This window comes from Leucoraja erinacea, chromosome 31 (genome assembly GCF_028641065.1).
Source record: "Leucoraja erinacea ecotype New England chromosome 31, Leri_hhj_1, whole genome shotgun sequence".
In the NCBI taxonomy this organism is placed as follows: domain Eukaryota; kingdom Metazoa; phylum Chordata; class Chondrichthyes; order Rajiformes; family Rajidae; genus Leucoraja; species Leucoraja erinaceus.
In genome coordinates this window covers 14,182,780-14,197,012 of record NC_073407.1, presented here as the reverse complement: position 1 = coordinate 14,197,012, position 14,233 = coordinate 14,182,780, and the positions used below count along the sequence as shown (strand labels likewise).

Genomic DNA, 14,233 nt, shown 5'->3' with positions numbered 1-14,233 from the left:
CATAATAATGGCAGTTGAAGTTAATAGAATGTAATTTCATAAACAAAGTATAATGCATTAATCAGCACTGACCAAGGATAAATGCCTGACAAGAATGTTTTCAATAAATGAGAGATCTGGAGCAAGGGACAAAGGTGTAAGGTTAAACAAAAAAAATATTCGAACAAAGAAAATAATTTACACGGAGAGTTGTAGCAGAGACCATGTCAACACAAGGTTAATGTCGGTAGCTTGAGGAAAAGGAAATAATGTTGTGTAGGGATGGTTGGAAATATAGGGATCATAGCAATCAATCAGTTGTAGGATTAGGTATTTTAGGTGTAAATCTTTGTAATTGCAACTTTTGCTCATGGACTTCCTTTGACATGGAAAAACTTTCCAAAGTACTTCCCAAAAGTGTAAAAAAAACAGGCAAAACTGGCTATTCAAATAAATTGGATCCAGCAGCTCATTCTTGGTTCTTACGATGCTGCTGTTTTTATATCCCAAATGCAAACTGCACCTCCCACCCTCCACTAGTCCCGATACTTGAAGAAGGGTTTCGGCCCGAAACGTTGCCTATGTGAAACTTGCTGCATTGATTTCTCCAGCTTTTCTGTGTAAAATATTCTAAGTTCCCTCTTAAACGCAAACTAGATACTTATGGGTTCAAATGTGAGACTTGCATTATTCTTAAAATATTCTAAGTTCAGAAGCAGATTAATTCTCCTAGACATTAGCCCCTCAGTTCCTGAAAATTCTAATTTCTCACTTAAAAGCTCCGACTCAGGTTTTCAGGTTACGCCTCAGCTTTATATGTCTTTAGCACACATCGTGTACTTTTGAGGTTTCTGAGAAAACCCTAAAAAATGAATAATTAGCCTTGGTGGATTGAATGCTGATGCACTCAAAACCTTACTAGATCTCTCAGTGTTAGGTTATGAGGAGAAATGAAGTAAGCTTATATTCCCAAACATATAAAAGGTTACAACTGATGTTCGAAAAGAATTGATGGAGTAGATCCAAGGATTGATGGAGTAGATCCTGACAGTAGCAGTATCCAGGGCATTAAGATTTAACCTGGAGATTAGGCTGAAACTAGAAAACAATTCTTCAAGCATAATGTGGATGCATCCAACTTTTTCCCACAAAAAGTACCAGCTGGTGACTCATTTATCAATTCCAAATTCAGGGGTTCAGTACATTTTTGCTGTTCAAGCGTTTTGTTATTAAAGGATGTTATTCAGGGGTGGACAGATGGAATTAGGACAGGTAGGCCATGTTCCCTCTGAGTGACAGGGTACAGTTAAGGGATGAATGTCCTATACCATGTTCCTGTTTCTTTTCAAAGATGATTATTGAAAATAGAATGGCCTAGATTTTGCTCAGAATTTACGACTTTAAGCCAGAACTGCTGCAAAGGAAACTTCCTCAACAAATCTAGGTCTAGACCTACAAGATCTCATGCAACACAGAGATCGATTATCGATCGAATTACGATGCTTGGATACAAGTCACACCCACAAAGCATAAGCAGCAGCTAAAATTGTCAAACAGCTCAAATATTTGTGAATTACAATAAAACAAATCTTCTGATCTCAGATTTTAAATTATTAATCAGTGTCAAAGAGCCATACAGCATGGGAACAGGCCCTTCGGCCCAACTTCCCCATGCTGACCAAGCAGCCACACCTGTTCTAGTCCCACGTTCCCACCAGGCCCATATCCTTCTAAACCTTTGTGCTGCTTTTTGAGAGAGATATTTACATTCTTCCAACATATGCCTAAGAAATCTAATTTCTCACTTGGCCTTGGCTCTGTTTTCATTGTTATGACCCATGGGTATGTCCAAGATTTTTTAGCAACTTCTAATAGCAGTCAATGTCTCTCTACCTACTTCATCAATTCCTTTCAAAATCCTAAACCCCAAGACTATAACTTTTATATTCCAGAGTACAAAGCGTGCCTTATCTCTGCTCAGAATCAAACCTAGTGCAATCTTGTAAGATTTTCTCCATTCAAATATTATGACAATTATGCTCATGGCAACATGGCCAAACCACAATCGAAAAGTAGCTCTAAAACATTTGGGAGTCAGTCGAAAGACAGCCTCTCCTAAAATTACTTGTTTGAGGACAGTGGACTATATATATAGGATAATTGGGAATTGGCCTTGTTCCCTTCATTCAAAGCCAGGCAACTTAATGTTTCCAAGAAATTCCAAGTAGACAGAAATTGATATCATGCTAATTTATCCAGGCACAATGAGGAATTTGGTCTTTCCAGGTTAGATAGATAGATAGAAGATAGATAGAATAACCTTTAATAATCCTTTACAGGAAATTACAGTGCCACAACAGCTTCAAGACAGACATAACACCACACATTTCAACAGATATCTTCAATACATAATAAGTTAAAATTTTTGTGCATTATAAGACCTTATAGCAGCTGGTATACAAGACTTCCTATGTCTCTCCGTTTTGCACATTGGTGCAATCAGTCTCTGACTGAAGATGCTGCACTTGATCACCTTCAGGGCGTGGAGTGGGTGAGTGGGGTTGGTCATTATTGAGCCTAGGTTACTCCTGTTTCTAAACATTAGGACTCCTCTTGTATATCTCTGTTTGGTATGCATGGAATCTCAGCAACAAACTTAAATTATCAAAGGATACTCTATGTGCTTTTGAAGCAATTGCTTTTCAGAAACAAGGTTAGACATGGCAATGTTCAAACCGTACTGCATTTAATAGCAGTCACTGCATTTACACAATTTCATACTTACATCTTTAATAAAAGCAAAATAGTATTAGCCGTCTCTAATGCTGAATGTAAGTCTTCCGGTCACTCATTTGGGCCTGTCCCACTTATGCGATTTATTTTGTAGACTTGCCGACAGCTGTCTTAGCCGCAGCAGGCCGCCGAAAATTTTCAACATGTTGAAAATCCTGCGGTGACCAGAAACAGGTATGACTCTTTGGGCGACAACTCACGACCATACAGGCGACATACAGGCGGGGTGACAGGTCACCGCTGGAGCTTCAACATGTTGAAACTTGAGATGTTTCTACAACTTGATTGGAGTCCACCAGTGGTAAATTAAATTGATTTAGAAAGGCACACGCCTATTTATATAAGGTCCCACAGTTGACAGTACATGTCGGTGCAAAAACCAAGCCATGAAGACAAAATAATTGTCCGTAGACCTCTGAGACAGGATTGTGTCGAGACATAGATCTGGGGAAGGGTATAAAACAATTTCTGCAGCATTGCAGGTCCCGAAGAGCACAGTGGCCTCCGTCATTCTTGAATGGAAGAACTTTGGAACCACCAGGACTCTTCATAGAGCTGGCTGCCCGGCCAAACTGAGCAGTCGGGGGAGAAGGGCCTTGGTCAGGGAGGTGACCAAGAACCCAATGGGCACTCTGACAGAGCTCCAGAGTTCCTCTGTGGATATGGGAGAACCTTCCAGAAAGACAACTATGTCTGCAGCACTCCACCAATCAGGCCTTTATGGTAGAGTGGCCAGACGGAAGCCACTCCGAGGTAAAAGGCACGGAGTTTGCCAAAAGGCACCTAAAGGACTGTCAGACCATGACCTCTTTGGAATTGAACTCATTGGCCTGAATGCCAAGCGTCATGTCTGGAGGAAACCAGGCACCGCTCATCACCTGGCCAATACCATACCTATGGTGAAGCATGGTTGTGGCAGCATCATGCTGTGGGGATGTTTTTCAGTGGCAGGAACTGGTCAGGATTAAGGGAAAGATGAATGGAGCAAAGCACAGAGAGATCCTTGATGAAAACCTGCTCCAGAGCGTTCTGGACCTCAGACTGGGGTGGAGGTTCACCTTCCAACAGGACAACGACCCTAAGCACAGTCAAGACAACACAGGAGTGCCTTTGTTACAAGTCTTCGAATGTCCTTGAGTGGCCCGGATTTGAACCCGATCGAACATCTCTGGAGGGACCTAGAAATAGCTGTGCATCGACGCTCCCCATCCAACCTGATAGAGCTTGAGAGGGTCTGCAGAGAAGAATGGGAGAAATTACCCAAATACAGGTGTGCCAAGCTTGTGCCATACCCAAGAAGACTTGAGGCTGTAATCGCTGCCAAAGGTGCCTCAACAAAGTACTGAGTATAGGGTCTGAATACTTTTGTAAATGTGATATTTCAGTTATTTCTTTTTATTTACTTTGCAAAATTTCTAAACACTTGTTTTTGCTTTTTTTTATTATGGGGTATTATCTAGTGTATATTGTTGATTTAAAAAAAATGAATTTAACCCATTTTAGAATAAGGCTGTAATGTAACAAAATGTGGAAAAAAGTGAAGTGGTCTGAATACTTTCTGAATGAACTGTAAATCACTCCAACATCAAGTGTATAGTTCCTGATGTGTATTCTACAGACAATGTGATTGCCAGTGTAAAATCAATGCAAGATATCATGGACTCATAGATTCAGCATAGGAGCAGACCCATTAGTCCACTGCATCTATGCCAACTATCATGCCTATCTATACCAATCCCATGCATTCATTTAATATCCCTCTGCCTTTTTTCCGATCATTGATTAGGCTAAAGGTTTCTCTATGATAGAGTATTTTAAAAATAATAGTAGTTTCCTACGCCTTTAGAATAACAATAAAGTGAAGAGTATGTGGGATTTTCTTCTGGATATGATGAACATTTTAGTGATAGGATGAACAGGAATATATTTCACTTAAAATAGACTGGGAATAAATGGGACAAGATAGCGACTGACACAGAAAGGTTTATGAGCACATGTGGAGGAAGATAACAATATCAGGACCAGAACTGTCATTGGGTTCAAAGAACAAAGACTTTAAAACACTTTGCTGGGATAATGGAATAAGAACAGAAAGTACTGGAAACTCTCAGCAGGGCAGGCAGCAGCTGTGGAAAAAGAAGCAGAGTTAAGTTTTGAGGCTGAGACCCTTCCTCAGAACTGGAAAGGTGAGTCCAGAACATTTTTTACCTTTGAATCAGAATGTTACCTATTTTAGTACCACAAAGGAATCTCAACATATAATGTATGATCTGCTCCGGTTCAGTGTTATAATGTTATCCTTCAGACAAGTTGTTAAAACAAACTCCTGCGTATCTGCTCATGCAAGTAAAAAATGCACAATTCAAACCAAGGCAGTTGGGTCCCGATCAACATTCCTTCCTCAAAATTTCACCAATGGCTGTTTTTGGCAATTTATCGTACATGATAGTTACATTAGCTTGCACGTCATTACTGTAGATAATTCCTTGTATGTTTGGCACTTGAAAATCTTTTGCTGACTAAAAGGAAGATGTTTTACGAACTGATGAAAGGGAATGAAACTGTGACATCCCCTCTTTTGCACCAAGCTGACATGTAAATGCTTGTAAATAAAACAGCCTTTAAAATAATGGACAGAGAATGCCATGCAAATGCATTAAATGTTCAATTACTACCAGCAGTATTTTTTAGCCTTGGCTCTACTGGAAATAGAAGCAGTAATTATTAAACAATTAAAGTGCTCAGAACAAGGTTTGCAGCACCACAGTAGGGAGAGAAACATTCTGGTAGCATCGAGATCCAACTCCCTGTCAAAGTGTTTGTAACATCAAGAGCCAACTCCCTGTCAAAAGTATGGTGTTCGCAATCTATTGTGTGCTTATTAATTATCATTTTTACCATTTGGAGTTCACATCCTAGGCCATTCTAATAAAATATATATCATCTATCTTCCCAGGCATTGTGTGATAAAAACACAATCTGACCTCTGAGGTGAGTATGTAAACAAGCTAAGAACAGAGTATGGAAAACAAATAACTTCTCCAATATCTTCACAAAGAGTCCAGTAGTTTCTGGTTCACATTAAATAATGAAATCCCACAAAGAGAAATCCTAACATGATTTCTAATAATTTATATTAAATTAAATGAGAATGCTCAAGGAAAAGGTAATTGAAACCTTTCATGGCAGGAAGCATCCTCTCCCTCTCACAGAGGAAATACACTTAACCAATTTCCAGGAGTTCCTCTGGTATAATGTGGCTGGTTTGGATTGTGCTAGCCATCGGCCAGCTCTGCTGGTCTTGATCCAAGGTATGTGCAGGACCATGATATATGACTGCCACTGCCCAGTTTTCTGCCATGAGCTTGCACCATTCTTAACAGGGAGGTAAGCCAAAAGAGCATAAAAGTGCACCTCAGTAGAAAGGACTGTAATTCTCACCTCAATAAGATTATCCCTCAGCCTCCCGGGCTCCAATGAATAACTTCCTTGCCTGCCTAAGCTCTCCCTTTAACAATTCCTTTGAGTCATGGCAGTGAAGAAAGCTAATGGCATGTTGGTCTTCATAACAAGAGGATTTGAGTATAGGAGCAAAGAGGTCCTTCTGCAGTTGTATAGGGCCCTAGTGAGACCACACCTGGAGTATTGCGTGCAGTTTTGGTCTCCTAATTTGAGGAAGGACATTCTTGCTATTGAGGGAGTGCAGCGTAGGTTCACAGGATTAATTCCTGGTATGGCGGGACTATCATATGATGAAAGAATGGAGCAACTGGGTTTGTATTCACTGGTATTTAGAAGGATGAGAGGGGATCTTATAGAAACATATAAAACTATAACCATATAACCATATAACAATTACAGCACGGAAACAGGCCATCTCGGCCCTACAAGTCCATGCCGAACAAATTTTTTTCCCCTTAGTCCCACCTGCCTGCACTCGTACCATAACCCTCCATTCCCTTCTCATCCATATGCCTATCCAATTTATTTTTAAATGATACCAATGAACCTGCCTCCACCACTTCCACTGGGAGCTCATTCCACACCGCCACCGCTCTCTGCGTAAAGAAGTTCCCCCTCATATTACCCCTAAACTTCTGTCCCTTAATTCTGAAGTCATGTCCTCTTGTTTGAATCTTCCCTATTCTCAAAGGGAAAAGCTTGTCCACATCAACTCTGTCTATCCCTCTCATCATTTTAAATCTATCAGGTCCCCCTTTACCTTCTGCGCTCCAGAGAATAAAGACCTAACTTATTCAACCTATCTCTGTAACTTAGTTGTTGAAACCCAGGCAACATTCTAGTAAATCTCCTCTGTACTCTCTCTATTTTGTTGACATCCTTCCTATAATTTGGCGACCAAAATTGTACACCATACTCCAGATTTGGTCTCACCAATGCCTTGTACAATTTTAACATTACATCCCAGCTTCTATACTCTATATCATGGGACTGGACATGCTAGATGCAGGAAACATGTTCCCGATGTTGGGGGTGTCCAGAACCAGGGGCCACAGATTAAGAATAAGGGGTAGGCCATTTAAAACTGAGATGAGGAAAAGCTTTTTCACCCAGAGAGTTGTGAATTTGGGGAATTCTCTGCCGTGGAGACAGTGGCAGTGGCAGTGGAGACCGATTCACTGGATGCATTCAAAAGAGAGTTAGAGCTCTTAGGGTTAGTGGAATCAAGGAATATGGGGAGAAGGCAGGAAAGGGGCACTGATTGTGGATGATCAGTCATGATCACATTGAATGGAGGTGCTGGCTCGAAGGGCCAAATGGCCTACTCCTGCACCTATTTTCTATGTATTTATGTAAACATCTTCATAAATCTTCTCTGCATTCTTTCCAGCTTAATGCCATCTTTCTCAAAGCAGAATGTCCAAAACTGAACACGATACTCCAAATGTTGCCTCATCAATATCTTGTATAACAGTAACATAACGTTTCAGCATATATACTGAATTTACTGACCGATGAAAGCTAACATGCCAAAAGCCTTCTTCAATCCCTATTTATCTGAGATACCACCTTCAGGGAACTATGCACTTGTATTCCTAGATCCCTCTGTTCTACAGCGCTCTCCGGGGCCCTGCCATTCACAGTAAAGGTCCTGCCCTGGTTTGACTTCCCAAAATGCCATGCTTCACATTTATCAGAATTAAACTCCCTAAGCCATTCCTCAGATGACTGCCCAGTTGATCAAGATCCAGTCATATGGAAATACTGCACGAAAACAAGCCCTTCAACCCATCAACCATCAAATACCTATTTATACTAATCCGACATTTGTCCCTTTTCTCCGCATATTCTCATTGATTTCCCTCAGGTTGTACCACTGTATATGCTTTATAGTAGCCAATTAATCTACCAACCTGCGTTGAGAATGTGGGAGGAAACTCATCATACGTGGGAAATCGATGTAGTCACACAGGGGACGTGCAAACTCCACATATACAGCACCCTGGGTACGGATTGATCTCAATCTCTGGCACTGTGACGTAGTGGTTCTAACATCTGTGCAACTGTGCCAACATCACGCACTAGATCATTTCTGTAAAATAAATAAAATCTACTGAAGTTGCAGCTTTAGTTCTTGTAAATAAGTAATATAGATAGCTATAAAATAAAATTAAAAACAGTAAACTCAGCTTTGAGTGTTATTTCTCAACTTCTTAACCAACCAACAGTGTTTAGACAATAGCTGTGAATAATTCTGATTGGATCCTGTTAGAGCCTCCAGCTGAGGTGATTGGTTCCACTAACTTCATTCCTGCCCTATCAATAGCCTGGTCAGAACACTGCAGATGCTGGAAATCTGAAATAAAAACATAAATGTTGGAGCTTCTCAGCAGATCAGCCAGCATTCAGAGAGAGAGGAAGAATGAATGAGCTGAAACTCTACTTATTCCGTTTCCTGCCTCACAAATGAACAAACAGACCTGCAGGTGGTCCCTGGCACTTTCTGATCGAAGATGCAATTTCCAATTTCATTGAAAACCTTAGTTTTCTTTGCACTCTCCTGGCAAGCCTCCAATGAGCATGGAACACCAGTTGCCAGCTTGAAATAAGACAACAGAATGTGTGCAGCATGAACGTATTCCTCCACTGATCCAGCATCATTTCCAGCACCACTTCCATTGTGCTTCACAGGGGTTACTATCATGAACTGTAAACCAACATATTTACCCCAGTCATAAACATTAACGCTGTACACTGCTTAATGCAAGCTGCCTGTTGCTTGTTAGTTCTCCAATTGTACAATTTAAAAGCACGCTCCAGCCATAGCAGCTGGTGTCACAAGCATCTCATCTTTGGTGTCAAGATATTTTCTGGTGTCAGTAAATCCGTTTAACTGCGTTTAGCATAATTTTCTCAAGATGTTAGCATGTTAACATACCTTTGAACCAAAATCACTCATTTATTTCCTATGGTGGCCCACTGGTCCAATCAGCCCATGAGGAACTGAATGTGGGTGGAAGTGACCAATCACCTCTCTGTCACAGAACCAGAACTATTCAACTCTCACCCAAAATATTTTGTTCCTTCTCAATAATTCCACTGGAATGTTAAGATCAGGAAATTGAACCTTTCAGAGGGAATGATACATTCTTCACTTGTTTGACTCACAAGGAAAGCAATAAGTGTTGAGGAGCTTGCCAACTAAAGAAACCTTCTACCCAAGGGCCCAGTTTTAGACTTAGGGTCAATTCAGTAATCCTCCTTTTGGCTCCCGAAACCTACCATGGATTCAAACTGGCTCAGTGTGGTCTGCACACCTCAATAACACTGATCGGGTTTGAAGCCTAACAATTCTAGTCGTGGTATGAACATACAGATAGTTAATCAAGGCCTTGCAGGCTGTAGGAAAGAAATATAAATCACCTGCCAAGCTTTTTGTAGTCATATTGAAAACACTTTTCGGTGTGAGAAGAAAAAGCTTTCAATTTTGTCAGACAGATTTTGAAGTAAGCCATAATCATCAATAGGCCCAAAGAAAGTGATGAGGCTTCTCACCTGGGCTCCGAGCGCAAGCCTCCAATTAAAGAAAAATTGTTTGTTTTTAATGGTCTTTTACACTGACAAGTGGGCAATCATTCCAGCACCGGTAGCTGTCAGGGATCCAGGAAAATCCTCAGTTGATAATGCCCAATGCTTCCAATTAGGAGCAGAGCCGCTCCTGGAGCGCTAACGATTCCCCAGTCTCCACAGGCCCTCGATCAGACTTTTACTGCAAATTACTGACACAAAACAACTTGTATTGATGGCGGAACATGTCGTCCGTGGCTGCTGAGTTTAATGAGGCGATGGAAGTTTGGTTTTGCTGAATTTCTTTGTTTGACAGCTGCTTGGGAAGAGGAGTGTTGACCTTATAAAAGATTTAGTGATTCTCATTATATTCTGTCAAGTAGTAGAGTGATGTGTTTCTAAGTAATTTGCATCCAGGCTCCTTGTGCATATTTTTGCAGAGCATTTCTATATCAAAAAAGTAACTGTTGCAGTCTCTCCATCAGTTTTTTTTAAAAAGTGGTTGTCCGAAAGCTGCTTTCTAATGCGAGGGTGGAGGAGAGTGAAGTAAAGGAAACAAATATATCTGTGCCAGTGTCCACCTCGAAATGGAACTTAGAGTTTTAGTTTTTTGTGGATATATTATAAAACTAACAACACATAGTGGCAGATGGTGTACACAGCAGGGAATACTGGTGATAAGAGTGGTTCTGTATCTGTGACGTTTTCTGACACAAATCTAGACCACTTGCTGAACAAGACTGTAACTATAATAGGTTTTGTGGGTGTGATTATTTTTAACAAGTTGTCAGCAGCTCTTGAGAATTGTTGATAATTTTTCCTTTTGTTGTTTTTCTGTATGATGGACCATGCTGGATTATCAGCGGTCTGTGACTGCACTCTTTGGTGGGTGGGTGGTGGGTGGCTGGTGGGAACACAACAGAAGAATGCAATTAGCGATTGCAAACAAGGTGTAATTTCTTCTTGCTGGCTATTCAATCTGTAGGTCCTATTACTTGTTGCGGCCTGAATAGCCGAGGATGATTGTTCCGGTGGCATCACTTGGGCAATGTCACACAAAACACCTGAAAAAGAGGAAGAGCCAATTTGGAGTAACAGTAACTCTAGCCTATTTTTGTTGGATACATTATATTTCAGAAATATTTCCTTATTCCATTTTATATGACCTCCAACATTACAGTAATTTCTCTAGTTAATAAGAATGCTATTTTGGCTATAAAGCACCTTAGAGCATTCAGAGGTTGTGAACTATATAAATACAGAAAATGCAGGAAAGAGTCAGCAGGTAAGGCAGTATCTATGGAAAGAGAAACAGAATTAATGATTCAGGTTGAAGAGTCTTTGTCAGGACTGGGAAAGTCCGAATTCTGATGTAGTGTCCTTAACCCAAAACATCACGCCTGAGTATTCTCAGTATTTTATGCTTTATTTCATCATATTTTTATTTTCTTTTTCTGTATTTTTTCCACTGTGTAATGCATTTATCTCTTGGAGTTATTAATTCATGCGATATTTTTATTTTTAATTATCCACTGACATCTCTTGTGATAATTCAACTAAGACTCACTTCCCTTTTCTTCCCGTTTTTTCCTATTGATTATACTGTGCCAGGTGAACGTTGCAGTGGTATGTTTTAGGAAATTTTGAATGTGGAAATTTATCATGTGGGAGATGGCCGTTTATTCCATCTTTATCACATGAGCCATAGACTAATCCTACCTCACAACCATTGGCCTGTAACGCTAGTGCCTGCAGCACTTCAAGAGCTCGGCCAAGCATTTTTCAACGTGACCAAGGTTTTTTAACTTGCAAGGATTAAAACACAAATTCCACTTTTTTTTTTGCAATAAACATCTAACATTTTCTAAACTTCTGTTTAGGGTTTTATGGTTAGGTTGTGAAATGTCAGTGTGGATGGAAACTTATAGCTCTCTTTTGATCTTATTCCAATTGTGGATTCACTGGAATTCCAAACTAAAAGTTGGAAATATCCAAATTCTCACTCTACACTTTGGAGATTGTAACTATTCAGATGTTCCTGATATTTACACAATGAAGACAAAGGAATATCAGAGATTGGGGGAGAACAGTAACGTCACCGCTCTGGTTATGTAAATATTGCAAACTGTAAAATATTTGTCAGCTGTTTACATATTATCAATCAATTCTAGATTGGTTATAACCATCAGGCTTGAATAAAGTCATGCCCATTTTGGCTTCTTCCCAAAGTGAACCTGAGTGACAAACCAAATGATTCCGCTCTTTGTGACTGGGAGTAACAACAGACCCCCTGTACACACACAAATTGTAGGTTGTAAAATGCTGCATTACAGGATTGTGCAGCATCTTTATTACTATGTGATCCATATTCAAAGCCGCCAAACATCTTTCCCAGTCATTTACTGATTTATATCCACATTATGGAAAATGTTGTATTAAGATTTTCTGTAAAGGATTCCAATCACCAATGCTCTGTTCTCCAAGGACATTCCGTAACTGGATATGGTTTCAACAGCACTGTTGCAGAGGACAAGTGAAAATAACTCCCTCTGGCCATGAAGGCATTGTGCATCACACACCAGGGAACCACACAGTACTGGACCAATGGATGTGCTGGACTGTAGTAGAGTAGCCAGGGAAATAAGATAGTTGTGTTGTGAACATCCCAGGACATGTTGCATTAGTTAGTTAGTTTAACACTTTGGGTGCAATGTTATAAATAGTTTTTTTACCTTAAAATTATCTATTTTTTAAACATTGTGACATTATTCTTCAAGCAAATCCTCTGCAGCTCAGTCTATGGATGTAACACCCTCTGTGTGAAAACATCCCCCCTCAGATTCCTATTAAATCTTCCTTTCACCTTAAACCTATGCCCTCTAGTTCTTGATTCCCCTTTCCTGGCGAACAATCTTTGTGCATTCACCCTATCTATTCCCCTCTTGATTTTATACACCTCCGTAGGACCACCTATCAACCTCCTGTGCTACTAGTCTGCCCAATCTCTCCCTATAGCTCAGGCGCAGTTTGTACAGTTTTATTCGTTTTTGAATGCATTGTTTGCTGTTATATCCACTTCAGTCAAACAATGATGAATAATGGCAGCAATCAAACAAACCTCTTTGTTTACTTTTCTCTTTATTTCCTTGCAACATTATTTTTGGTGACATTTGCACCATTTCATTGAATTACTATCATATGTTCTTATGAATGGAGAAATAGAAAACCTGAGAAACGTTCCTCAATTTGTAACTTTAAAAGCAGACGGAAAAATAACAGAGAATTCAAAGGAAGTAGCATCAAAGTCTGAAAGGGAAGAGTTGAACAACCTTTCAGTTAGCCTGAATGAAAGGGTATCAGGAAGCTAGAGAAAAAGCTATAAACCTTGTGATTGTCTTATTAAAATTTAATGCGACAGAGAATTTATGTTCAAAAAGATACATTGGTTTGAAAATTTAAAAAGCAAACAAATGTTGAGATTAATTTAGAGATACAGTGTGGAAACGCCCTACGGCCCACCGAGTCCACAACGACCAACAATCACCGTTGTGAAATTATGAAACTTAAACTGTTTTTATAAATTGTTTAAACGGCTTTGTGTCTTTTCTTTTCAAGGGCTATAGGTCATGGAAACTATTCTTTAATTACCAGACTGGATGTTGACGATCATTTCTTTAGGCAGGTTACCTTTACAGACTGACCATGGATGTAATGTTTGCTTGTTTTTGCAGATTGGCCCTCACCTGGATACATTCCGTAGTGCTGAAGCTCGGCATGCAGCTTTTAGAGCAAACTGGCTGGATTCTGCAGCAAGGAGCGGTCCCAATGGGGAAGGTGTCTATGCCCTTAATTAAATCCATCCCTAAACCAACTAATTTCTTCAACTTGCAAATACATAGATTATAACGTGTGCGCATTGATACTTGAAATATGTAATGATTTTAATATGGAGTCAGCATTAAATTCATTCTTCAGTTATCCAATACATTGGGTTTGTTTGTAAGTTCATACTGCCAGTGAGCAGAATGGCCTTTACTTCACAAAGCGGCCGTTGTTCCCAAGGTTCGGCAGATTGCGGATCAACTGAACGTTCTGATGCAGTCTGCCTTGAAGAAACTCTGATCAACTTTACAGAAAAAACGTAGCAATTCTATATTTACTAAATATTGATTACCTGATGAAAGACAACATCTCCAAACCATATCGTGAAAATGAAAACTTCTGGTGAGTTTGGACCCAGGGACAGTATGGGATGGGAGGAGAAGTGCAGAAAATTAATTCTTCTGCCTTAATGTGTCATGAGCATGAGCCAAACCCAAAGCCATTCAATCGATGTCTGACCCTGGCCATGCTGCCAATGCAGTAATGTGTTGAATGGAAAAAAAGACAAAGTGCTGGAGTAATTCATCAGGTCAGGCAGTATATGTGGAGG

At 40.0% G+C, this 14,233-nt stretch overlaps 1 protein-coding gene across 1 annotated transcript in view; it reads left to right on the top strand.

The window, feature by feature from the left end:
- The window catches only part of cfap77 (cilia and flagella associated protein 77), a 94,142-nt gene extending 80,340 nt beyond the window's left edge, over positions 1-13,802 (top strand). The window contains exon 7 of the mRNA XM_055660019.1: positions 13,533-13,802. Coding sequence (XP_055515994.1) covers positions 13,533-13,655 — 123 coding nt within the window. The 3' untranslated portion in view covers positions 13,656-13,802. The remainder of the gene's footprint in view (positions 1-13,532) is intronic.
- The last annotated feature ends 431 nt before the right edge of the window (positions 13,803-14,233 follow it).